At 36.6% G+C, this 27,234-nt stretch overlaps 1 protein-coding gene across 18 annotated transcripts in view; it reads left to right on the forward strand.

Moving 5' to 3' along the window:
* The window catches only part of ERO1B (endoplasmic reticulum oxidoreductase 1 beta), a 65,256-nt gene that overhangs the window by 28,752 nt on the left and 9,270 nt on the right, over positions 1 to 27,234 (forward strand). For 11 of the 18 annotated variants that reach the window (XM_081569415.1, XM_081569421.1, XM_081569418.1 and 8 more), the window contains 7 exons: positions 10,218 to 10,291; positions 15,353 to 15,473; positions 15,612 to 15,658; positions 20,069 to 20,095; positions 23,360 to 23,452; positions 23,560 to 23,806; positions 24,613 to 24,682. In XM_081569415.1, coding sequence (XP_081425541.1) covers positions 10,218 to 10,291; positions 15,353 to 15,473; positions 15,612 to 15,658; positions 20,069 to 20,095; positions 23,360 to 23,452; positions 23,560 to 23,806; positions 24,613 to 24,682 — 679 coding nt within the window. Of the gene's footprint in view, positions 1 to 10,217; positions 10,292 to 15,352; positions 15,474 to 15,611; positions 15,659 to 18,424; positions 18,437 to 20,068; positions 20,096 to 23,359; positions 23,453 to 23,559; positions 23,807 to 24,612; positions 24,683 to 27,234 lie in introns of all 18 variants that reach the window. The other 7 variants (XM_081569414.1, XM_081569420.1, XM_081569416.1 and 4 more) reach the window with 1 other exon arrangement.

Consider the following 27,234-nt stretch of genomic DNA (forward strand, 5'->3'; position numbering starts at 1 on the left):
TTACTCCTGAAAATTCTAATGTAGAAAAGTAGAAATGATGGTATAATAAACACCTATATATCCGCAACTCCAAATGAATAAGTGTTAACATTATCTACCATGTTTTTGAGAAAAATGTCAAAGACAGATTTGAAATTCCACATGTTTCTTCCTCAATCCTGTTTTCTTCCCTTTTTTCTTAGAAGTAAATGAATTTGGTGTATATCTAGTCCATATTTTTGTTTTTAGTTTATAATATAAACTATATGTAGATACATAGATGTAGTTTGTGTAGAAGATTTTATTTTTCCTTTATGTAAATTATATGTGTTAAATAACATTCTGAAACTTTCTTTTTACACTGCACATTTTGCTTTCTAGATATATCCATGTTAAAACTCAGAGATTTTCCTCGTTCTTTAGCTGATGAATGGTTTTCATCATATAAAGTGAAAGTGAAAGTCGCTCAGTCGTGTCCAACTCTTTGGGACCCCAGGGACTATCTACAGTCCATAGAATTCTCCAGGCCAGGATACTGGAGTGGGTAGCCTTTCCCTTCTCCAGGGGATCTTCCCAACCCAGGGATCGAACCCAGGTCTCCCGCATTGCAGGCAAATTCTTTACTAGCTAAGCCACAAGGGCAGCCCAAGAATACTGGAGTGGGTAGCTTATCCCTTCTCCAGTGGATCTTCCTGACCCAGGAATCAAACTGGCGTCCCCTGCATTGCAGGTGGATTTTTTACCAACTGAGCTGGCAGGGAAGCCCAGTGTTCATCAGTGGGAAATAGGCAAGTAAAATATGGTATTCCCCTACTGATGAACATTTTTTACTTTTACAGATTGTTGCTATTACAGATTTTTTGCTTTTACAAATTATGCCACTTTGAGCATCCTTGATAATTTTTTTTATGTACACCAGAAGTGAAATTGTTGAATCTTAGGACTGCCCTCTTATAGCTGCTCTTTTTTTTTTTTTTTAATGTTTATTGGCATATAGTTGCTTACCTGTTCTTGATACTGCCTAATGTCTTCCTAAAATACTTGTGTGGCTGTGTGTTGCCTCCAGCACCAAGAACTTGTTTTGTTGTCCACATCTTTGACAAAAATTATAATGTTTAATTGTGAAATAGTATCTCATTTTTGTTTAATTTATATTTTGTTGATTACTAGTGAGTTTGGGCATTTTTTCCCTCTGTTTATTGGGCATTCGGGTTTCTTATTCATTCAACAAATGAATGCCAGGCACTATCCTAGGGATATAGCAGCGTACATGAGAAAGATTCCTGCCCATGTGCAGCTTAAAACAAGTTAAGTCAATGAGAAGTAAGTCAAATTATGATGAGTGCCAGGGAGAAAAATAATGTAGGGAAGACTGTGAGAGAGGGCTTGGAGTGAAGGTCCTTGCACTGTTTTAAATTGGTGGTCCAGTGGTTAAGACTCTGCCTTCCAATGCAGGGAGCCCACATTTGATCCCTGGTCAGGGAACTAAGGTCCCACATGCCTCGAGGTGCAGCAGTAGATAGATAAATAAATAGTCCAAGAAGACCAGAGTGATAACAGGCAAAGTGCTCTTGAAGGCATGAGTCATGATAATATGGCTGTAAGGGAGGGGGTGGTGGTGGTGGGGTTGGTGGGTAGGGGGGATAAGTACTCCAGGCATGCATAATGGTTAGTAAAAGGCCCTGAGGTTGGAGTGTGCCTTGACTTCTGAGGAATCACATGGCCAGTGTGGCTAGAGTACAGTGAACAAGGACAAAATAGTAGAAGATAAGATCAAAAGGTGCTGAAGGAGGAGTGGCCAAGGGCAGGGTAGGGTGGAGATCTCATAGAATCTTGAAGACACTTAACTATGAATATTGATTTCAAACTGAGTGGAATGAAAAATCACTGGAGGATTTTGAGAGAGTGGGTTTGGCAGAGCAAGGTTTGTGGAAGCCTGGTTGCATGGTTATAGTAGTATCCTGCTAAGACATGATGGTGGTTTAGTTTAGACTGGAGTGATAGCAGTAGAACCCCCAGGGAATTTGACTTTGGAGAGCAGTGGGATTTGATTCAGTTCAGTCAGTTCAGTCTCTTAGTCCTGTCTGACTCTCTGCGACCCCATACACTGCAGCACGCCAAGCCTCCCTGTCCATCACCAACTCCCAGAGTTTACTCAAACTCATATCCATTGAGTTGGTGATGCGATCCAACCATCTCATCCTCTGTCGTCACCTTCTCCTCCCGCCTTCGATCTTCCCCAGCATCAGGGTCTTTTCCCATGAGTCAGTTCTTCGCATTAGATGGCCAAAGTATTGGGAGTTTCAGCTTCAGCATCAGTCCTTCCAATGAACATTCAGGACTGATCTCCTTTAGGATGCGCTGGTTGGATCTCCTTGCTGTCCAAGGGACTCTCATGAGTCTTCTCCAACACGCAAATTCAAAAACATCAATTCTTCGGCGCTCAGCTTTCTTTATAGTCCAACTCTCACATCCATACAGGACTACTGGAAAAACCATAGCCTTGACTAGATGGACCTTTGTTGGCAAAGTAATGTCTCTGCTTTTTAATATGCTATCTAGGTTGGTCATAACTTTTATTCCAAGGAGTAAGCATCTTCTAATTTCATGTCTGCAGTCACCATCTGCAGTGATTTTGGAGCCTCCAAAAATAAAGTCTGCCACTTTTTCCATTGTTTCCCCATCTATTTACCATGAAGTGATGGGAACGGATGCCATGATCTTAGTTTTCTGAATGTTGAGCTTTAAGCCAACTTTTTCACTCTCCTCTTTCACTTTCCTCAGGAGGCTCTTTAGTTCTTCTTTGCTTTCTGCCATAAGGATGGTGTCATCTGCATATTTGAGGTTATTGATATTTCTCCCGGCAATCTTGATTCCAGCTTGTGCTTCATCCAGCCCAGTGTTTCTCATGATGTACTCTGCATATAAATTAAATAAGCAGGGTGACAATATACAGCCTTGACGTACTCCTTTTCCTATTTGGAACCAGTCTATTGTTCCATGTCGAGTTCTAACTGTTGCTTCCTGACCTGCATACAGATTTCTCAAGAGGCAGGTGAGGTGGTCTGGTATTCCCATCTCTTTCAGAATTTTCCACAATCTGTTGTGATCCACACAGTCAAAGGCTTTGGAATAGTCAATAAAGCAGAAATAGATGCTTTCCTGGAACTCTCTTGCTTTTTCAATGATCCAGTGGATGCTGGCAAGTTGATCTGGTTCCTCTGCCTTTTCTAAAACCAGCTTGAACATCTAGAAGTTCACAGTTCACATACTGTTGAACCCTGGCTTGGAGAATTTTGAGCATTACTTTGCTAGCGTGTGAGATGAGTGCAATTGTGCAGTATTTTGAGCATTCTTTGGCATTGCATTTCTTTGGGATGGGAATGAAAACTGACCTTTTCCAGTCCCGTGGCCCCTGCTGAGTTTTCCAAATTTGCTGGCATATTGAGTGCAGCAAAGGGATTTGATTACAGAACTTAATACAGGACTGGGGAAACAGACTCTTGGAGGGCACAAATAAAACCTGTGTGCACCTGAACCCAGGAGAAAGGAGCAGTGACGGCACAAGAGGCTGTCCCAGACTTGCCTATGAGGGTCCAGGAGTCTCTGGCAGAGGCGTGGGTTGGCAGTAGCCTGCTACAGGGTCGGGGGCACTGAGTGTGGCACTGCATGCCTGGGACCTGCATGCCTGGGACCTTTTGAAGGAGGTCGCCATTATCTTCACTGCCTCCACCATAGTTTGGTCTCAGGTCAAACAACAGGGAGGGAACCCAGCCCCGCCCATCAACAGAAAATTGGATTAAAGATTTACTGAGTATGACCCATCAGCAGAAAATGAAGCAGTTTACCCCACAGTCAGTCTCTCCCATCAGGAAGCTTCCATAAGCTTCTTATCCTTATCCATCAGAGGGCAGACAGAATGAAAACCACAATCACAGAGAACTAATCAAACTAATCACATGGACCACAGCCCGTCTAACTCAGTGAAACTATGAGCCACGCTGTGTATGGCCACCCAAGACGAATGGGTCATTTTGGAGACTTCTGACAAAACATGGTTCACTGGAGAAGTGTGTGGCAAACCACTTCAGTATTCTTGCCTTGAGAACCCCATGAACAGTATGAAAAGGCAAAAAGATATGACACTGAAAGATGAACTCCCCAGGTCGGTAGGTGCCCAATATATTACTAGAGAAGAGTGGAGAAATAACACCAGAAAGAATGAAGAGACGGAGCCAAAGCAAAAACAGCGCCCAGTTGTGGATGAGATGGGTGATGGAAGTAAAGTCCAATGCTGTAAAGAACAGTACTGCATAGGAACCTGGAATATTAGGTCCATGAATCAAGGCAAATTGGAAGCGGTCAAACAGGAGATGGCAAGGGTGAACATCGACATCTTAGGAATCAATGAACTAAAATGGACTGGAATGGGTGAATTTAACTCAGATGACCATTGTATCTACTACAGTGGGCAAGAATCCCTTAGAAGAAATGGAGTAGTCATCATAGTCAACAAAAGAGTCTGAAATGCAGTACTTGCATTTCAATCTCAAATGCAACAGAATGATCTCTATTCGTTTCCAAGGCAAACCATTCAATATCACAGTAATCCAAGTCTATGCCCTAACCAGTAAAGCTGAAGAAGCTGAAGTTGAACGGTTCTATAAAGACCTACAAGACCTTCTAGAACTAACACCCAAAAAAAATGTCCTTTTAATTATAGGGGACTGGAGTGCAAAAGTAGGGAAGTCAAGAAATACCTGGAGTAACAGGTAAGTTTGACCTTGAAGTACAAAATGAAGCAGGGCAAAGGCTAACATAGTTTTTCCAAGAGAACGCACTAGTCATAGCGAACACCCTCTTCCAACAACACAAGAGAAGACTGTACACATGGACATCACCAGGTGGTCAGTACCGAAATCAGATTGATTATATTCTTCACAGCCAAAGATGGAGAAGCTCTATATAGTCAGGAAAAAACAAGACGGGGAGTTGACTGTGGCTCAGGTCATGAACTCCTTATTGCCAAATTAAGTCTTAAATTGAAGAAAGTAGGGAAAACCACTAGACCATTCAGGTATGACCTAAATCAAATCCCTTACGATTATACCGTGGAAGTGACAAACAGATTCAAGGGATTAGATCTGACAGAGTTCCTGAACTATGGACAGAGGTTCATGACATTGTATCACAGGCAGGGATCAAGACCATCCCCAAGAAAAAGAAATGCAAAAAGGCAAAATGATTGTTTGAGGAGGCCTTACAAATAGCTGAGAAAAGAAGAGAAGTGAAAGGCAAAGGAGAAAAGGAAAGATATACCTATTTGAATACAGAGTTCCAAAGAATAGCAAGGAGAGATAAGAAAGCCTTCCTCAATGATCAATGCAAAGAGATAGAGGAAAATAATAGAATGGGAAAGACAAGAGATCTCTTCAAGAAAATTTAGTGATACCAAGGGAACATTTCATGCAAAGATGGGTAAGATAAAGGACAGAAATGGTATATACCTAACAGAAGCAGAAGATATTAAGAAGAGGTGGCAAGAATACACAGAAGAACTATTCAAAAAAGATCTTCATGACCCAGATAACCATAGTGGTGTGATCACTCACCTAGACCAGACATCCTGGAATGCCAAGTCAAGTGGGCCTAAGGGAGCATCACTACGAACAAAGCTAGTGGAGGTGATGCAATTCCAGTTGAGCTATTTCAAATCCTAAAAGATGATGCTGTGAAAGTGCTGCTCTCAATATGCCAGCAAATTTGGGAAACTCAGCAGTGGCCACAGGACTGGAAAAGGTGTTTTCATTCCAATTCTGATGTAAAGGCGGCAATGCCAAAGAATGTTCAAACTACCACACAATTGCACTCATGTCACACACTAGCAAAGGAATGCTCAAAATTCTCCAAGCGAAACTTCAGCAATACATGAACTGAGAACTTCCAGATGTTCAAGCTGGATTTAGAAAAGGCAGAGGAACCAGAGATCAAATTGCCAACATCCATTGGATCATCGAATAAGCAAGAGAGTTCCAGAAAAACATCTATTTCTGCTTTCTTGACTACGCCAAAGCCTTTGACTGTGTGGATCACAACAAACTGTGGAAAATTCAAGAGATGGGAATACCAGACCACCTCACCTGCCTCTTGAGAAATCTGTATGCAGGTCAGGAAGCAACAGTTAGAACTGGACATGGAACAACAGACTGGTTTCAAATAGGAAAGAAGTACGTCAAGGTTGTATATTGTCACCCTGCTTATTTAACTTATATGCAGAGTATATCATGCAAAATGCCAGGCTGGATGAAGCACAAGCTGGAATCTGATTGCTGTGAGAAATATCAATAACCTCAGATACACAGATGATACTACCCTTATGGCAGAAAGCCATATAAGAAGAACTAAAGAGCCTCTTGATGAAAGTGAAAGAGGAGAGTGAAAAAGTTGGCTTAAAGCTCAACATTCAGAAAACTAAATCATGGCATCTGGTCCCATCACTTCATGGGAAATAGATGATCTAGGGAAACAGTGGAAACAGTGACAGTTTATTTTGGGGGGCTCCAAAATCACTGTAGATGGTGACTGCAGCCATGAAATTAAAAGTCGCTTGCTTCTTGGAAAAAAAGGTATGACCAATCTAGACAGCATGTTAAAAAGCAGAGACATTACTTTGCCAACAAAGGTCCGTTTAGTCAAAGCTATAGTTTTTCCAGTAGACATGTATGGATGTGATAGTTGGACTATGGTGACTGCAGCCATGAAATTAAAAGACACTTGCTCCTTGGAAGAAAATCTATGACAAACCTAGACAGCATATTAAAAAGTAGGGGCATTAGTTGGCCACCAAAAGTTTGTATAGTCAAAGCTATGGTTTTTCTAGTAGTCATGTATGGATGTGAGAGTTGGACTATAAAGAAAGCTGAGCACCGAAGAATTGATGCTTTGGAACTGTGGTGTTGAAGAGTCCTTTGGACAGCAAAGAGATCAAACCAGTCCATCCTAAAGGAAATCAGTCCTGAATATTCATTGGAAGGACTGATGTTGAAGCTGAAGCTCCAATAATTTGGCCACCTGATTTGAAGAGCTGAGTCATTTGAAAAAACCCTGATGCTGGGAAATATTGAAGGTGGGAGGAGAAAGGGACAACAGAGGATGAGATGGTTAGATTGCATCACTGACTCTATGGTCATGAGTTTTGAGTAAGCTCTGGGAGTTGGTGATGAACAGGGAAGCCTGGCATGCTGCAATCCATGGAGCTGCAAATAGTCTGACACAACTGAGCAACTGAACTGAACTGATAGCAGTGGAAACACTGAGAGATGGTCAGATTCAGAATAGATTTTGAAGGTAGAGCTGATAGTATTTGCTGAAGGATTGAATGTAGTATATGAAAACAGATAGGAGCTGTGAATAATTACAAGATTTGGAACTAAGAAAATTAAGCTGCCACTTGCTGAACTGGGGACATCTACAAGAGGAGCAAGTTTGATGGGAAATTTTAGTTCAACCTTGTACTTGTTAAGTTTGAACTGCCTATGAAGATATCTAGCAGGCAGATATACAAGTCTCAATTTCAGGGGAAAGGTCTGGACTAGAGAGAAAATGTCGGAGTCATTCAATGAATATGTGATATTTAAAAACCTGAGTGAGAGTACCAAGGAGAAAATATAAATAGAGAAGTGATTCAGGGACTGGGCCTTAAGTAATCATAAGATTTTTGAGGTGAATGGCCTGTTCATATTCTTTGCTATTTTTCTCTCCTTTGGGGAAAGGGTACATTTCTAAATTAATTTGTAGGCACTCTTCATATAATCTGATAATATTTCTTTGTTGGCTATATGGGATGTTAGGGCTTGTCTTTTGATTTCACTTATAGATTTTTGTTGTTGAACCATAGTTATTAATTTTTTTAACTTTTAAGTTTAACACACATATAAAAAGTATACAAGTCTTAAGTATAAAATTCAGTTGAATTTTACAAAGTGAACCAACTCCATTAGCCACCTTCCAGAACAAGATATTTGCACCCAGGAGATTACCTTATGTGCTTTCCTAGCATGTCACTTTCCAGAGTTAGCCATGATTTTGAGTTATATTAGCAAAGATTAGTTTTGCCTACTTATATAAGTAGAATAATACAGTGTGTCTTCTTTTGTATCTGGCTTATTTTATGCAACATTATGTTGAATAATATGCTGGATGTTTTGGCCATTTCACAAAACATTTAGGTAGCTATTTGGTGGTACATTTGTATGCATTCCTGTGGAGAGAAGTATACCTACGAGGGGAATTGTTTAGTCACTAAGTAGTGTCCAATCCTTTTGTGACCCCACGGACTATAGCCTGCCAGGCTCCTCTGTCCATGGCATTTCCCAGGCAAGAATACTGGAGTAGATTGCCATTTCCTTCCACAGAGGAATCTTTGAACCCGCATTGCCTGCATTGGCAGGCAGATTTTTTTTTTTTTTTTTTTTTTTTTTTTACCACTGAGACCCCAGGGAATTAAGAACTGACAAATGGACAAATGGTTTTCTAAAATGACTGTACCAAAATACACTGCTGCTAGTAGTACTGTACAGGAATTCCTCATCCCGCAACTTCTCTGACAACTAGTATTGCTTTGTAGAAGTGTAATTGACATACAATACACTATACCTATTCAAAATGTACAATGTGATATTTTGACAAGTGTACACTCACAAAAGTCAGCGCAATCAAGATAATTATATCTACACTCCCCAAAGTTTTCTCATGCCCCATGTAATCCTTCCATCCCATCCCTTCCTGCATGTTTCCCACTTTAAAGATGACTACTTTAACTCACAGCAGCGTCTTGTTAGGAAGCCCTAGGTTAAGCCCAAGAAATTCTTCTATAAGTACTGTGGCATCGATCTTCAAACTGACTTTTTAGAAAATCTGGACTAGATGATCTCTAAGTTTCCTTCCAACTCATTTATAAACCAAACGGGCCAACTCTATTAGCATTAGATTAGCATTCCATATCTTTTCTGCTACCGTGGCTTTTAGGGAAGGGTTAGATGAAACAATTAGAAAACCTAATCAAATAAAGGTACTAAAAGTTCCTCTAAGTTAGTCATATTGCTAATAAGAAAATAGGCATTTATATCAAAATTGCTTTGTTCCTTACTATTTTCAGGAGAAGACTTATCTGATTAAACATGACTATAGTTATCATTTTAGTTGTAACTAGAACTTAGGCATTCTTGTTTTATGGCATCATATATTTCAGCTGAGTCACTTATGGTATAAATTTTTTATTAACTTTTATTTAATTATATAGTCTCATAGGAGAAAAAAATTCCATGGCAAATTAAATTGGAGATTTTTATTGGTAAGGTGATTGTAGTGCAGACAGCCTTCTATACTTCATGCAGTGGTTATGCTATGCAGCAGCTTCTCAAATGCAAAATAAATTATTGGCTATGACATTACCACATTTAGGAATACCTGATTTATACTTACTTAGTACATAATTTTTTTGCCTTGTTTTTTTTCTTTTTGTGTAGTGAATAAAGAAGGGTAATAATACTTCTCTTATATATGCTGCCATCATGTATTTAAGATAGAGAAGGTCTGAATGAATATAGGTTAAAGGAAGTATAGGTCAGGGTTTATAGTTGTTCCTTTATCAGTTCTCCTGGCCAGAAATCTTGTCATAGATTTTGTTAAATGTGAGGTAATGTGTAAAATGAATAATACAGTGTGATAAAAGTGACATTGATGTTACTAAGGGATGTTGGATGGAAGATCCTGGAAATGTGGTTTTTGGGGGTTTTTTGGTATTTTTGAGTGTAATATAAGTATAGAAGCAAATAAAAGAATCTTGAAAGTAAATTTAATTCCTACTTAGGAAAAAATAATACATATTTACTTCAGTTTCTAAGTCAGCTGAAAAGACCAGTTTGAGTTTTGTGTTTAATTGCATCTTATATGTATTTGTAAATTAGTTTTCTGGTCAAAGTAATTATCATTGAACTAAGGCTAAAATAGTTTTAATATGGTTAAGAAATAAAAATCACTCATGGAAATTAATATCTCTGTCTTTCATATCACTTGTTTTAATCATTGCTTCATGTGACCACTAACTGAATTTGTAATACCATCTAATTACTGAAGAAGTGATCTCAGATTATCTATTTTTAATACACTAGAATACAGTGTCAAACTTTTCAACTCCAAATTTAATCCTTTTTCTCTTTTATTCCTCCTTCCCCTAGTAATCAAAGCAAAGAAGCTTTCATTGACTGGGCAAGATATGATGATTCACAGGATCACTTTTGTGAACTTGATGGTAATAAAATAAACTATTGTAATTACATTATTTTAATTTTAACCCTTTTAAGATACTTAATCAGTGAAAATACAGTCAAAGTTACAGCTTTAATACACAGGATGTTGTATGTGGATCTTATTATTCATAATAGTATTTATTAAGAACTGGTGTTCCAGGCCCTGTACTAAGTGCCTTAAGTTCATCATTTCTTAGCTTTACAGCTACACTGATAGGTGTGTATTATTTTATATCTGAGGAAACTGAGTCTCAAAAAGACTAAAAACTTGCCCAAGATCACACAGTAGCAAGAGGCTGAGACAGGATTCAATCCTAGATCTCATTCCCACACATGTCTTCTTTCCATTGTGACACCCCCATCTCCTATGGACTCTAATTCAAGCCACTTAGTTATAGGTCTGTGTCCATATTTTAGAAGTGTTCACAATGAAATTAGTTGGAGGTCTCAACAAACTAACATAAAGACACCTTCCAATATTGGAGAGGACTCTAACTTGATCCCCACAGCCCTGTTTGGAATGGAATAAAGCCAGGCCACAGTTCAATAGTAACTGCCATTTCTTTCAGCAGAAGATAATTGACCTGTCTCCAGATCTTTTGTCTACAGGAGAATACTCCCAATAATTGTGTACTCCCAATAATTGTGTTGTGTAGGCTTAGCACAATTTATTCAGCCTCTCTTTACCTTTTATCTTGGTATTGTTATATTTTTTGAGGTGGAAAAGGATTTGAGGTTCAAGCAGGCATAATTAACAGGCAGCAGAGGTTCTTCTGAATTTTTAAAGCATCTAAAGTAGTCTGCTTTCTAAAGATTTTTAAAAGATTCATATGTTGAATTGTGCTGTTAATATAGTCTGTAATGGGATACTTATAGGGCACTTCTCCAATTTTATGGTAAATTGAGGAGACACTGGGAGAGGGAGTGTTATTACGACGGTTTATATGGTTTCAGCAAGGAAATTGTTAAGAAATCTGAACAAAGTTTTTTTGCATATAGTGATAGGCAGATTTTTTACCCCTGTTATGATATTTAGAATTGACAAAGGTTTCATCAAAGCAAGTCACTATACCTGGGTAAGCACTCACATGGCTACCTACATAAAATCATCTTTTAAAAATTTTAGGATGACATAATTTAAATAACTGAGTTTTTATAGTTTATGTAGGTCTTAAACATGTGAAACAATGCTACTAGTTGGATTACCACTGTTCTTCTGGGTAGTAATGTTCATGTGTGTCCCAAAGATTTTTTCACCTACAGTTAAAAATAATACCATCAGAGTAGCTTTGGAGTCATTGTTATTTCAATAATCTAAATCATTAGATTAAAGCAAAAAATCTAAAGATTGTTCACCCCAGTGTATTGGAATATAGCCAAACACCCCTGTTATCTGCTATTTGTTATTGGCTTTGTTCTTATTTGAAAGGAAGACGATCCTTATAGATCAAATAGTAGGTTTTTAAATAATTTAGTGGTTTAAGGTAGGCTGCTCTCCCTACCCCTCTCTATTTATTTATTTTTTTGTTATTGTTTTTTATGCATGGCTTGTTGCTTCCTTTGCCTCAGGTTTCTGCTCAAATGTCATCTCATTAGAGAACCTGCTGTCATAAAATAGCAACCACTTTCCCTCTCTGTCTCTGTGCACTGCTGCCTGCTCTCAGAGCACTAAGAACTATGTGTGAGACATTATTTCACTGTTTATTGTCTTGTCTTCAGCTAGACTGTGAGCTACTTGAGGGCGAGGACTTTGTCTTTTTGTTCATAACTGTGTCCCTAGTGCCTAGAACACTGCCTGGCCCTGGCTCATGCCCAATAAATATCTGTTGAATGAAGTAGTTGGTTCGTGTGGTAATATTAGTTGCTCAATCATGTCGGACTCTTTGTGAACCCACACACTATAGCTCACCAGGCTTCTCTGTCCATGGGATTCTCCAGGCAAGAATACTGGAGTGGGTTGCCATTCACTTCTCTAGAGGATCTTCCCAACCCAGGGATCAAACCCAGATCTCCTACATTGCAGGCAGATTCTTTACCTTTTGAGCCACAGGAAAGTCCTAGTTGGTTCATAAATAGCCAAAATAATGTGATTTTTGCTTTTTTATTTTTCCCCTTTCAACAGGTTCATTGATATGTTAAAAATACTGCTTGAAACAGGAGTTCCTAAATCTGGCTGTGTATCAAAATTACTTGGGTGCTTTATAAACTATAGTTTCTCCTTGACTGAGGAAATTATGTTTTAATAGTAAATTATAGTTTGGGGTAGCTTCAGAGATAGAAGATTGTGGGCTCAGTCCTGAGTCTGTAACCTAATATTTTTGATCTGTGTCCATAAGCAAAAAGCCTGCACACTAAGTTGGCCTGTGTGCAACCATTACATTTTAAGAGATACATGGGTCAGGAGGGCTAGAGAATGCAATGTGGCCTCATAACACTAATAACTAAATTAGAGCAGTGAAAAGAAACTTCAATCGGATAAAAGGCATATTTGAGGAGGAAGAAGAAATATTAGTTCAAGTTGACCAATTTACAGAATTGGGTATTTTGACTCAATAGAAATTCTTTGAATCCTTAGATAATTGTTAGAATAGTCAAAAAGAAGGAATAGCTTTGGAGTAGGTTTGTAGAGGGAGGAAGAAGAGAAAACTTTTTGAGGGGAGGATTTATTAGGGATCCAAGAGAACTATCTGAATGAACGATACAGTTGTACAAATGGAAAGAAATTATAGTTTAGGAACAAATTAATCAACATCATGTCACAGGTGACCCCAGGAGTAAGAATGGGTGTGTTTTGTAGGGGACCTCAGCCTGTGTATGCTTTTCTCACATATGTTCTTCATTCTGGATGTCATGAAATTCTTGTCAGTATAGGTCAGGAGTTGACAAACTTTTTCTTTTGTAAATGGGCAGATAGTAAATATTTTAGATCATAAATATTATATATATTAGATAGACCATAGTTTACATGGTCTCAGTTGTAACTGCTCAAGTCTGCCATAATAGTGTGAAAGCAGCACATAGGCAAATGAACAAGACTTGTGTTCCCATAAAACTTGCTTTACAAAAATACATAGCAGACCAGACTTGTCTTGTGGGCCATAGTTTGCTAACACTTTCTGTAGGTTAACAAAACCCACCTTTTCCATGATTTGAAAAAGTGTTAAATTTTTTAAAACAACTTTTGGTTGAATTAAAGAAATACACATTAAGAACATGAAGAGTGTATGTTTTACTTAATTTTAAAACTTTTTTAATTGATTTTGCTCATGTGACTTTCTACTCCCTTGAAGTATACTTTAAATCCATATACTTTAATATTTGAATCCAAGGATTTTTTTTCTTTACTGTTTAGTTGGTTTAATTGGGTGAAGAGGGTGATACTAATTCAATCTGCACATTCATAGATGACTCTATGTAGGTGCAGGCTTATGTGTGTGCACACATGTACTTTATACATATGGACATATATATATATGAGTATATATTTATGATATTAATTTAGTATTTAAGTTCTTATACATAACTAAGTCAGTTTTGTAAGGTGAACTAAGAATGGCTCAAAGAAATTTAAAATAACAGAAATTAGTTATTATAAAGCTTTTAAAATTTTACTGTAAAAGTAAAATTCATTAACTTAATTAAATTTTAATTTGTTAATTAAAAATTTTAAAATTAGTTAGTCTTAAGTCTTGATCAAGAAATGTCCTTAGACAGTTTCTGTTCTTCCATTTACAAATAAACTGTTTTCTATGCCTTAATTTATATAGTGGAGTATCTGTATAATAGTAGTGCTAGAAATAGAGCCAATATTCTTTAAAATCATGTTTCCATCATCTGTGAGATACCACTCATTTACTAATGGGTAGCTGAAATTATCTTTGTACTCTTCCTACATCATGAAAGTACCAGGTAGTTCTCAGAAGACATGTATCAGTATGCTCTTTTTTCCCTTTAGGATTATGGATAATCTTAATCTATGGTCATTGAATGGCCAGTGAATATTTTTGACTGACAGGTAATGAAACTAAGAGGGACTATATTTTAATGACCATATTTGGTCTTGTTTCAAGTCAGGTGATTGTATATTAATATTATTGATTAATACCATGACACCAAAAAGTAGGAAGCATATAAATAAAAGAATACATCTGTGCCAACATACATAGCACTTCAGCCTATAAGTATTATTAGAATAGATTTGTGAAGCATAGTCATTATAATTTTTGTGTAGGTAAGAAAACCTGTACTTCCCTTTTCTACCCAAAATATGAACCTCAATAATTAAGATGATTTTTCCTTTTATCTTTTGTATCCCCCAGAGATCTCTCTCAAAATGTTGTCCAAATAGTGGAGATCTAGTAAATACTCATTTGGGTTTCAACATGAAAAGTCATTATTTAATTTTAAATGTGCTAATAAGTTCTTGAAGTTGTGCCTACTAACCAATATGTTAACCAGTTAATATGTTAAATAGTATATTAACATTGGTAAAAATAAATTAGTAACTTTTTTTTACTAGAACATGGTGTAACTCTGAATGATCAAATTTGAATCTCAAAGTTATTGTACCATTTACTTCCTAAGTCCAAGCAGAGAGTAACAGAGAGATCTTTTTTAATATAATAGGTACTAACATGTCTCAAGTGTGTGCTTAGGTACCTGGAGGGGGTACCAGACTAGGTACCATCTAGTATACATGGAGGGGGACAAACACATGAAATATTAAAACAGGTTATGATTTGGTTAGGTCTTCTCAGTCTTGGTGGGTTAAACTTAAGAAGTAATTAATGCCTCTAATTAAGGTAAGGGATGTTATGTTACTTAAAAGAGCACTGAGTGTCCAAAAGAAAGGGAGAAGTTATTTTTCCTCTCTTAAGTTCAAGTTATTATAAATCCTGGGTCAAGGACAGTCACAAGTATGCTAACCACTCTACCTTTTAACTTGGAGATGACTTGAAAGTGCAGTATTTCTCTAACTTTTGTGTAGCCCTGTTTGCTTTGTAATGGTAAATTTTTCATAGATGGTGACATGTAGATGGTTTTATGAATTGTTCCTTGTTCAGATGAGAGATCTCCAGCTGCTCAGTATGTAGACCTGCTGCTGAATCCTGAGCGTTACACTGGCTATAAAGGGTCCTCTGCGTGGAGAGTGTGGAACAGCATCTATGAAGAGAACTGTTTCAAGTAACTGGAGGGGGTAGGGGAAGGAGGAGGATTGACTAGAGGGAGGGTAGAAGAAAGGGAATATTTGTTTCCTTTGGAAAAAATTACATCAAAATGTCAAACCATTTTACGTCTGAATTTTGTACTTTTCTTTTGCAGGCCTCGATCTGTTTATCGTCCTTTAAATCCTCTGGCACCCAGCCGAGGTGGGTGTCTCATACATTTTCATGTTTTTGGATATTGTTTACAAAATACCTTTGTAACTACGTATTGAGAAAATTTTCAACTATTTTATATATTTGCTAATTTGAATGATGAAAAGAATAAGATTAGTTCATAGTTGTGTCAAGATTTACACATGTTTTGTATAATTACTGTCCTTTATTGACTGCTTGATATGTGCCAGGCCCTAAACTAGGAGCTTTATATAAAATAAATTAGAAATATGAGTAATCCATATATATTAGAGGTTCTGGGGAACTCCTGAAAATCTGGATGTCTAGGCCCTATCCCATACCAGTTGTCAGAATCTTTGGAATTAGGATCTAGGTGTTGGTGATTTTAAAGCTTTCTAGATGATTCTAGTATACAGCCAAGTTTGAGAACCAGTGGCTCCTCCTGTGCTTTTCAGACTTCAGTGTGCATACAAATCACCTGGGAGCCTTGTTAAATACCAGGTCCTGATTCTGTAGGTCTTGGGTGAGGCTCCCAGGTGATGCCCACGTGCTGATCTGTGCGCAACACTCTGAGTCAGAAGGATGCAGAGGAGTACCAGAAAGTTAGGTTGCCACTTGCCACATCAGGCTATTGAGCACAGGAAATGTGGCTTGTGTGAAACTAAGTTTCCCATTTTATGTAATTTTAGTTCATTTAAATTAAAAAAACTAAAGCAGTGTAAAATATTTTTGCCCTTAAACAGAATCTTATTGTTTTGGTAGAATCACTTTAACTCTTGCATCACAAAGCGAATTGTTGATGTACTGTAATGCATGTATACCATTTACTTTTCAAAATGTGGATATGAGAAAAGATTACATTTTTATTAGAAAAAAATTTTAATCACATACATGGCTGGTATTATAGTTCTATATGACAGCATTATTGTACACAGTTGGATGTTATTCAGTATAAAATTATTAGGCATATCTTCCATCTGTCTCAACGAGGACCCAAACCCTGGGAGCAGCCCTGTGATTGACATTCTGATGCTTCCTTTAGACCAGGATTGATTTAGGAACTTGAATTTCCTGGTCTAGATTGATCTTTTTAGGCATTTCTCAAAACCAGAGAGATTTGGGAAGGTGGACTGAATGGACTGCTCTCACATGTGCACTCTGCACTCACAGTGCACTCACAGTGTGGCATACAGTCTTCCCAAATTCATTCTGAAACTGCCTGGACAAGGTAATTGGAGTATGAAGACAATGCGGATGGCTTCCTACCCTTTCTCTCTTTTGACTACTTTTACCTCATTTTACCTCATAGCTTTTCTATTTTCAACTTGAATGTTTTTATTATATAAGATTTTATGAAAATTGAAACAATACAAAAGTAACAAAGTAAAAAGAGGACACTCCCTCCCCCCATTCCTACCTGCCTCCACATACTTTTTCTCTTCCATAGTACAGTTTGGAAGGTATACTTCCAGACCTTTTCTGTGATAACTTACTCTTTAAACAAAAATAATTTTATTTATTTATTTTATTTTTGGCTGTGCAGGCTTTTCTGTAGTTGCAGCGAGCAGGGGCTAGCTGTGGTGCTTGGGTTTCTCTTGTTGCAGAGCACAGGCTCCAGGGTGCTCGGGCTTCAGTAGTTGTGTTTCGAGGGCTTAGTAGCTTTGGCTCCCAGGCTTTAGAGCACAGGCTCGACAGTTGTGGCGCACAGGCTTAGTTGCTCCATGGCATGTGGAATCTTCCCAGATCAGGGATCAAACCCATGTCTCCTGCACTGGCAGGCAGATTTTTTTTTACCACTGAGCCACCAAGGAAGACCATATGATCACTTGTAAAGCAGAAAGTACAATTGTTCGTTTAATAAAAGCATCAAATCCTAAGAAATACTTCACTTCCATGTTATGATAAACTAAGACTTGAAACTGTAGGAGAGATGAGGAGAAGGAGGAAAGTGCACAGAGAAAAAAATAGAGGGAGGAAAGAGGAGTAGAAAAGAGAAAGCAAGTATAGAAGAGGGAGACAAAAAACTGGGTAAGGGAGAGAATGGGTCCCAGGTGATGGTGGTACCCTAGGAAGTAATGGAACAGCTCTTGCTAATACTGTTGATGAGCTTTCTTCACTGAAACTGTGAATGGTTGATGAACAGCTATTTAATATTCTTAACTATGTTTCTTCCACGCTGTTTCTGAGCTTTAACAGCTGGGCTTCTACAACTAGCTTTTGAACAGTTTTTGTGCAGCAGAACTTTTTTTTCCAAAAATGAAATCTTATATCAGAATTCCACATGTAAAGCCAATAAAGGCAGGGCTGCTGTGGAGCCGGATAGTCCAGCCTTCTGGCCTCTTCCCCATGTCTGGGCAACCCCTCCGTACCTGCAGGGTGCTTTCACTGACAACAGTTTGGGAAGGGCTTTTATTCAGCTGACTGTGTGCTGAGGAGCAGTAATTTAAGAAAGAAAAGTGCTCCAGTCTGAAAACATGTTCAGAAAGAGTTGTGTGCATAGCAATTAAAGGAGTAACTTTGTATATTTGTTAATTATTGAAACTAGTGGTTTTTATGATTACTTGCTCTCTGATACTATTTATTGCATAAAGCATATATAAAAATCTTATGCTCTTTGGCTTTTATTTTTATTAAGAAGTCTTATTTGTAGGATAACTGCAAGCCAACCAAAGTTAATGGTATGATTAATAGTTTTAACACACAGTAAGTTTTAATCACATATTAAAATAAATAGGATTGGAATCTGAACTGTGGAAGACATTTTCTGATATCCTATCTATTTATTTTATCTTTCAGGAGAAGATGATGGTGAGTTAAAACTCTCATTTTATGTTTGCTTCAAGTGTAGAATAAATGTCTTTAATGATCAAAATTTGATTTTTTCCTGTTTTTATTTCAAAAGTATTTATCCTATTTTTTTTTTTCAGAAAATAACTACCAATCAATGGCAACCCAAAAAATGAGAGGTTTTTTTAATATATATAATTCAAAGTTACTCTATGTTAAAAACAGTATAACAGCCATTCTGCTTACATGTTTAGTATAGAAACAGGATCACATTCCAAGTTCCCCTATTTTCTGGTTATTGTGATCTAATTGAATAAAGTAAAATAGTTTTACCAGATAATTTGTCTTGTGATTTCTTTATTTTCTTATTGACTTTGTAATTTATAACCTTAGTCATCATTATTACACTTAATCTGATGAATGATAATTTGTCAACAGTAGGTTATTCCAGATTTCTAAATGAATATCAGTTATAACATGCCCCCAAACAGCCAAAATAATTATTTCAAATGAATATTTACTTAGCTGTGTTCTGGGGCACCATGATGAGCATTGTACAGGATGGAAAGATGTATAAAACATATCTTCCCTCTAGGAGCTAAAAATATGTACAGTAGGAATGATAAGCACTATTCATAAGAGATGATAAAGAATTATTACATACATAGACAGTGGTGTAGTGGTTTGTTCAGAAGTGGAATAGATCCTGTCTCACTTGGAAGATTACTGGGAAAGGTGGCATTTGAGATGAACAAATAATGGACTGATTTAAGCCAGTAGAATTGGATAGTATGTGCTACTTGAGTGACAGCATGGACCAAGGAGTTGAGAAAGGAAAAAACAAGGCATGTTTTGGGAGACGCTGTTAGCAGTTGGAAAGACTTCATATAGGGTAGTTTAAATTAGAAAGATGAGTAGAGGACAGATTATTGAGGACCTTGGAAGCTAGACTTTTGCTATTAACTATTGGGGCTTTTTGAATAAACGAGTGAGATAATGAATGATCCTTTGTAAAAGTATCATCTAAGTAAGAGCCATGTTGAATGAGTGAATCTCTAGGAAGGTATTTGTGTTGTTTTGCAAAGGGTGAAGACTCAGGAGACAAAGTAATTCCCCACCATCTTAATTTATCCCCTAGACTCCTTGCTCAGCCATCTTTGTGTTGAATTTTCATCCTCATGCTTTGCTTTTCACAATTAAAATAAGGATGGGTAACTTAGGAAGTATATTAACTGTTTTTATCCTTATTGACTGCCATTTTTCCTTTCACGCAGAACAATAGTGGGCTAGGATTAGTTCTTTTAGCATGGTACACATAGTACACATAATAAGGCCCCTTCATATTCTGGTCATTAACTTTTCTGAAGAATTATCTTGAAAACTAGAGAACTTTTTTTATTATTCCTTGAAACTTAGTATTTTTAGATAATTAAGGAAATATATGTAGCTTTACTGGTTCAAGAAAAATAGGATAATTAGTAATTTGATTTTTGTATTAATTATAATTCACTTTTTTTCTGGAAGTTTTGAACAGTGCTATGGTTGTTATCGTCAAAGGCCAACTTAAGATTGTTTCTCTTCAATCTTATGGATATTTAAGCCTTTAAGTAAATATGTATATATAATTTTGGTTGTTTTTGCTTTGTTTTTTAGGAGAATCATTCTACACATGGCTAGAAGGTAACCTAATGTCTGCATTTTAAACGTATTGGCATCTTGCAAAAAGATTTATTTAATATATATTTGTAAGTTTTAGGATTCATTACCTAGACAACTAATTTTGACAGTGTTTGAAAGAAAATAACATGTTTTATGTTATTGTAGTTTAGGATAAAATTATATGAAAATGTTGAGGATATTGGTCAGCTAAAAATCAGTGTTATGGGAATACACAGGGCAGATATGGTCATCACATTTTCATAACTGGTTCCCAGTCTTATTTCCATTCTGTATGTAATACTCATCCAAACTACTTTTCTAGGAAGCATTATGCAAGTATGGTTTGTTAGTAGAGACATTCTTTTTGAAAGAAAGTGGGTTTTTTTTAACATGAAATTAAGGGAAGATGAATTTGAATTCAGAAGATTTTAAACATGTTTAACCATACAGTCTAAACTGTCTAACTAAAGAATAAAGTAATACAGATCCCAATATACTAGATTCTTATGTTTGTTAGTCATGTTATATTATGAATGGGATTTCCCTGTTTTTTTAATGAATTATTTTCGATGTGCAGATACTGCTAGGAATTACACTGACACATGGCCAATGTGGGAAAAGATGCTTAGCTTTGTTTAATTAGCTTTATTCTAAAAGTACAAATTGCAAAAAATAGTATTTAGTTTGAAAGAGGTGGGAAAAGACTCTGCATATTGATAATGGAGGATGAGAATGAAATTTATGATCAGTGTCAATTTCTAGGGTATATACTGTATACCCCAGAATCTTCTAGTATCCTATTGATGGGAGTCCATTGATACATGGTTCAGTGAGCACTCCCATTTATAGGCAACTAAATCAATTTCTCTGAGATTCAGGTTGCTGATCTGGGCCACGAGAGTGACAATAGCCATCCAACTTACCTACACTGTGAGTGTAGATAATGCCTGTGAAAATTGCTTTGAGAATCCACTAAACAATGTACAAATGCTAAATAATAGTATTACAGTAAATCTAGCCCTTTTGTGAGGAAAAAATTATATGTTGTTGTCCTGTAGTTCAGTTGGTGAAAATGAATTTGAATGAAATTAAATCCAGAAGAGAAAGAGGAGAACCACTTTCTAAAGTGAGCAGTTGGATTTGCTAGGCATTGGCCTGGCAGCAGACTGCAGGCAGGGGTCAGCTCTCCAGCACTTTTCTGCTAAGAGTATTGTATGTCTTCTTGGTGCATTCACTTGGCACATCTTTTATCATTAAGATTTTTCTTGAAGTTGCCTAATTTTCAGTTTATAGAAGTATAGATTTTTCTTCCTTCCTTCCCACTTACCACCCATCCCTGTTTTAGGTAAGAAGCTTTGTGGACTTTGCAAATTTGAATTGCTTCCTAGTTTTTCATGTTCTCATTTTTAGGCATATGAATTTTCATGAGCTTTGCTTTGCTTGTTTTCCCTTCTCTTATCTTTAGATACTTTATTGCTTAGGTTGAAAGGAAGAAAAAGTGAACCTCAAATCTGATCATTTTGCTACTAGATAACAGATTTGATTAGAAGTTTTACTACAGGAGAATTTAGCACCTAATGTTTTATCAAAGTTATTTATGTTTATATCCCTTGTTACCATAAACTTTTGAAATTGGCCATATGCTTTTATGAGGAAACCACAAAATAGAATTTAATTTCTACCTTTATCCATGGGGCTTCCCAGGTGGCGCTAGTGGTAAAGAACTGCATGCCATCGCAGGAGACATAAGAGACTTGGGTCCAATCCTTAGGTCAGGAAGATCCCCTGGAGGAGAGCATGGCAACCCACTTCAGTATTCTTAGCTGGAGAATCCCATGGACAGAGGAGCCTGGTCAGTTACAGTCCATAGGGTCGCAAAGAGTTTAACACGACTGAAGCAACTTAGCATGCACATACACTCTATCCATGAGATGAGAATATTCTAGGAAGAATTCTGAATTAGGGAATGAGATCTCAAAATAATTATTTTTTCCTATTAGAAGCTATTTGCTTCAGAGCCATCTGTAGTAGAACACAAAGGGAGAGTAAGTTGAAGATCTAAAAGATCCTGAAAAGATGCAAAGTAAGCCACATACATACTCTTAATGTCTTAAAAAGCCTTCAGCATATAAACAAGATTATTTCTTAGTTTCCACTGTTGGAGCCCATTTTTCCCCATGGGGAGAGTGGGAAAAAAAGCAAAAAAGACAAAAACAAACTCTGTTGAGTTGTAGGAAAGGGAAAAAGCTCATTGTTCTGGATCTGGTGGATTCTTAAAGACTTACTTTTTGCATTTTTAAAATTTTCTATAAAGAATATTTTCTAAAAGTATTGTTCCTTTTTTATTGTGGAAAAATACAGTATAAAATTTACTTTCTTAGGCATTTCAAATTTTACTTAATAGCATTAAGTACATTCACAATATGTATTACTCTTATAATAAGAAAAAATATTTTTAAATGGAAGCAGGGGTATGATAGGATGACGAAGTTATCTTGACCTCTGTTTTGAGCAAAAGCCTATGGGGCTTAAGGCTACATAAGATAAACTTCCATCATAGTCCTAAACTCCATCTTGATGTGGTTTTCCTCACATAGTAAATAGCACACATTTTTTATTGGCTGGATGTCTGTCTTCTAGGTCTGGGCTCCTGAGAAGCAGAATGTGTAGTTAAGTAGAGAAATCCAGGACAAAGGCTTAATAAGACACAGTAAAGAATCTAGAAGAAGGGGAATTCCCTGGTGGTCCATTGGTTAGGATTCCCCACTTTCACTGCTGAGAGCCTGGCTTCAAAAATAATAATAATAATCTAGAAGAAGGAGAGAATTCAGTTTCAGTCTCTTCTTCCTCCACTATCAAGTAGGTTCAAATAAGACATCGGTACGGATGGTAAAAGGAGAAACAGCTATTGATAAGCCAAAGCAGTGACTTTACGTCTGCTTTAGTTTAGCCTAAACCACAAAATATCTGTGCTATCGCCTTCTGGGTAACATGTGGACTTAACCAAGTGCATCTGCTCGAGTGTTTGGACCTTCAGTGGTCCATACATTTGTTTCTTATTCCACATTAAGTTATCTTATTCAGTTACTTCCATGCTGAAGTCAAAATCTTATTTTATCTGCTAGTGAGAGAATCTCAATCTAATTATTTTGCATTGTTCCTTGATTTATTTTTAATGTCCTTGAATCTTAACTTTAAAAATAAGCCTGCATACCTAATCCTTTTGATTCAGTATTTCTGTTATCTAAATGGGTGTAATTTCTTTTTCAATATTTTTCTGACTAGGTTTGTGTCTGGAGAAAAGAGTCTTCTATAAGCTTATATCGGGACTTCATGCTAGTATTAATTTACATCTGTGTGCAAATTATCTTTTGGAAGGTAATCACATTTTTTTCTATTAGTATGAAAATTGTTGGGGAAAAGAATATATTCTCTAGAGAAAAAAATCCTATTTATTAAAAGTACATAATGTATTTCTTTTTTAGAAACCTGGGGTAAACCTAGCTGGGGACCTAATATAAAAGAATTTAAACGCCGATTCGACCCTGTGGAGACCAAGGGAGAAGGCCCAAGAAGGCTAAAGAATCTGTACTTCCTATATTTAATTGAGCTTCGAGCTTTATCAAAAGTGGCCCCATACTTTGAGCGCTCAATTGTCGACCTTTACACTGGAAATGTGCAAGAAGATGCTGACACAAAAACCCTTCTACTGAATATCTTTCAAGATACAAAGTAAGACTTGAATTATCAGTGATCTGAAATTCTCCACTCTGTAATTGAATGAGGTAGTTCTTGAAATACAACAAAAACTGACTCCTGAAAGCTGGTTACGAAAAGGCAGAATTAGAACTGAGAAGAACAGTATTCCATTGGATGGCAGCATTTTAAAATTTTTTTCTAAAAATGTTGACCGAAAAGTTTTATTGCATAAACTTTCACACTCGAGAATAGGCTGTATTTTTAAATAACTTTAAATTTTATGTAGTGCCAAAATTTAATGTTATTTTAATGTTATTTAATGTTATTTTAGAATTAAAATTTAATTCTTTCTACCAATTTTGTTTTCTTCCAGTTGCTATTTAAATTCATGGTAATATGTGTTAGCATAAGGATAGATTACCTAAGAGAACATTAGCTTTACATTCTACAGTTTAACCTTAAAAAAAATATCCTGGGTCTATGAAATTGTAGGTTACTGATTGTTAAAATGAGCATGGAGGAAAGTTGGGTTAAGAAATGCTTAAGGTAAATTGTGCATTACATTTTTTGAAATGCCAACAGAATGTTTTACATTTTTCACATAAATTGTTATTAATTTTTTAGGTTATTTCTGTCACATAATTTCTTCAAAACCTTACAGTCTTACAAATTACAAAGCCCTCTTTTATCGAATAGTTATATGTAAACTGTTGCCACCTTCTCATGTTACCAAACCTTGCACATGAGGAAATTATGAAGTTTAAATATTTGTAGGGGTAGAAAATTCTACCAGAACTTGAATTTTTCATCTGTAACTTGTAATATTTTCCTTTCATCAGGTCCTTTCCCATGCACTTTGATGAGAAATCCATGTTTGCAGGTGACAAAAAGGGGGCCAAGTCGTTAAAGGTAAAAAGTTCTTGATTGGTGGGCAGAGCGGAGAGCAGCTGATTGGTTGTGTTTTAATTTTTTTCCTCTAAACTTCCTTTCCCAGTTCTCAATCTGGTTGGTCTGATTGGATTTTAGATACAAAAAACTCCTCTCAATTCCTTTTTTCTCTCTAGTTTGCCCACCTGCTTAGTGAATCTTCAGTTGTAACTCTAATGACACCTTTGTAAATGTCTTTTTAAAGACATTATTTTGAGAGGAAGTTTTCTTTTCTTTCTTGTTGTTTTGATACATCTTAAAAGCAATCATACACTGTTAGCCACTTAGAAAATAGTAATAGCATCTTTTCAAAAGTTTATTTTATGGAATATTACAGTTTTTCAAACTATTATGTTTTTGTACTTATGGACTAACATATAAGGCAAAAATTATCTGTTGACTTGGGATATCAGAAAGAGACTATATTTTAGGAACATTATGAAACTTGACATTAAGAGCACTTCATTTTCACTTGCTTACAGCAGAGGGCCCCAGTCTCCCGGATCTAATGCTTGATGATCTGAGGTAGAGCTGATGTAATAATAATGGAAATAAAGTGCACAATAAATGTAATGTGTTTGAATCATCCTGAAACCATCCGCCCCTCCCTGTTCATGGAAAAATTATCTTCCATGAAACCGGTCCCTAGTGCCTAAAAGGTTGGGGACCACTGGCTTACAGTAATTAAGGAATACATTATACCTTTACAGTTTGATAAAAGTATTTGAAATTGACTGGCAAATAGTTTTCTACTACAGCTCTATAATTTTTTATATGCAATTCTGAAATCCAAAAGCTCCAACCACTGAACATTTTTCTTATGTTTGGTGTAAATGAATTTGTTAGCAAAACCTAACCTGAACTGATGTAAAGATAGTTACAGAAAGTGAAAGTGAAGTTACTCAGTTGTGTCCAACTCTTTGCAACCCCATGGACTATAGCCTACCAGGTTCCTCTTTCATGGGATTTTCCAGGCAAGAATACTGGAGTGGGTTGCCATTTCCTTCTCCAGGATAGCTTCCCGACCTAGGGATTGAACCCGAGTCTCCCTCATTGTAGGCAGATGCTTTACCATCTGAGCCACCAGGGAAGTCTAACCTGAACTGATGTAAAGATAGTTACAGTGTTTTTTTTAATTCTGCTTTGTATGACTGATCTTACATTTTGCTACAAAAACAATCATATATTTGATTATAAGGTGTTGCCATATACTCCAGTGGGGTGTTTCATAATAAAATCTGAAAAATTCTGAATTCTAAAACATATTTGGCCCCAGGATGTTTTAGATGTAGACATGCTACAAGAACGAATAAATTAGTCACTGTTGCTTGGTATTTCTGAAATGAAGTAGGTCAGCCACACTATATTTTAGTTTTGGAAGGTTGTTTTGATTTATGGTTGTTTTAGAGGTATATTACTTTTATGGTATTTAACATAATGTTAATTCATTTTTGTAATGCTTCCTACTTTATAAGTGTTAATATAAATTTTATCCTTTGATCAAGACAACTATAATTATGTATCTTTTTTTATAGATGAGGAAGGTAAGATTGAGACCAGACTAAAGTTTCACAACTAGCTTTTAAAGTGTAAAATGCTGGAAATTTGGTTTGCTACTTTTCAAAGGTATATAAAGGAGAATTTAAGTCCATTTTTCCATCTGCTCCAAAACATGTGAATTCTATGAGAATGGAGCACAAAGGAGTTCTTGGGATGTTTCTGTTGTCTTTCTTTTGGCCAAGCTACAGATTCCTCCAAACACTTTGGGCAGCGGGGCTGGGCTTGTGATGGGCCACAGTTTTCAGGTGACTCACTCCAGCTCTATGCAATGAAACGTTTACCTCAGTACAATAAAATGATTTTTATTTTCTACATTTGCCCAATGAAAAGGATGAGGAAACTTTCTCTTAGTGTTATCCTCAGAGAAGCTGAGACTGACCTTAGTGTCACAGAAACTGGTGCACAGATCACAGGCAGAAGAGTTACCTAATTGTGTGGGAAACTAATACAACACAATTCAAGGATCCAGTAACTGAGCGTCCCTGGAGAAGCAGCCTTAGCGAATGTGGGGGACTGCAAGACCACACGCTGTGGTCATCCATGCTGACAGCGCACATGCACAAACATGGGGTAGTCCTAAGGAGAGACATGGAAATTGATCATTGTTCCAGGACCAGCTTTCTGATTTAGACTTACACAAAGCAGTGCATCAAAAATAAATAAAACATAATGTAGATGTATTTGCCACTGGTTGTATGCATATATCAAATGGAAGCAGCAGTTAAGCTCCTTCAAAGTAAAAACCATGCATGATTTACTCTTGTGTCCCCTACAATGAAAACATTGGTGCTTTGCATGGAGTAGCCTCTCATTTAAAAAATTGGTTGAATTAATATGTGGAGTGAATTTTATAAAATGCTATTAATGTTAGCTATTTCATATGCATGCTATGCTGTACAAATCCAGATGATTTTCTTCACTGTTGAAAAACACAACTCATTCATTAATAAGCTTCAAAATGTTTTTAGAATTCA

This window comes from Giraffa tippelskirchi, chromosome 2 (genome assembly GCF_054371585.1).
Source record: "Giraffa tippelskirchi isolate mGirTip1 chromosome 2, T2T-mGirTip1v1.2.pri, whole genome shotgun sequence".
NCBI lineage: Eukaryota > Metazoa > Chordata > Mammalia > Artiodactyla > Giraffidae > Giraffa > Giraffa tippelskirchi.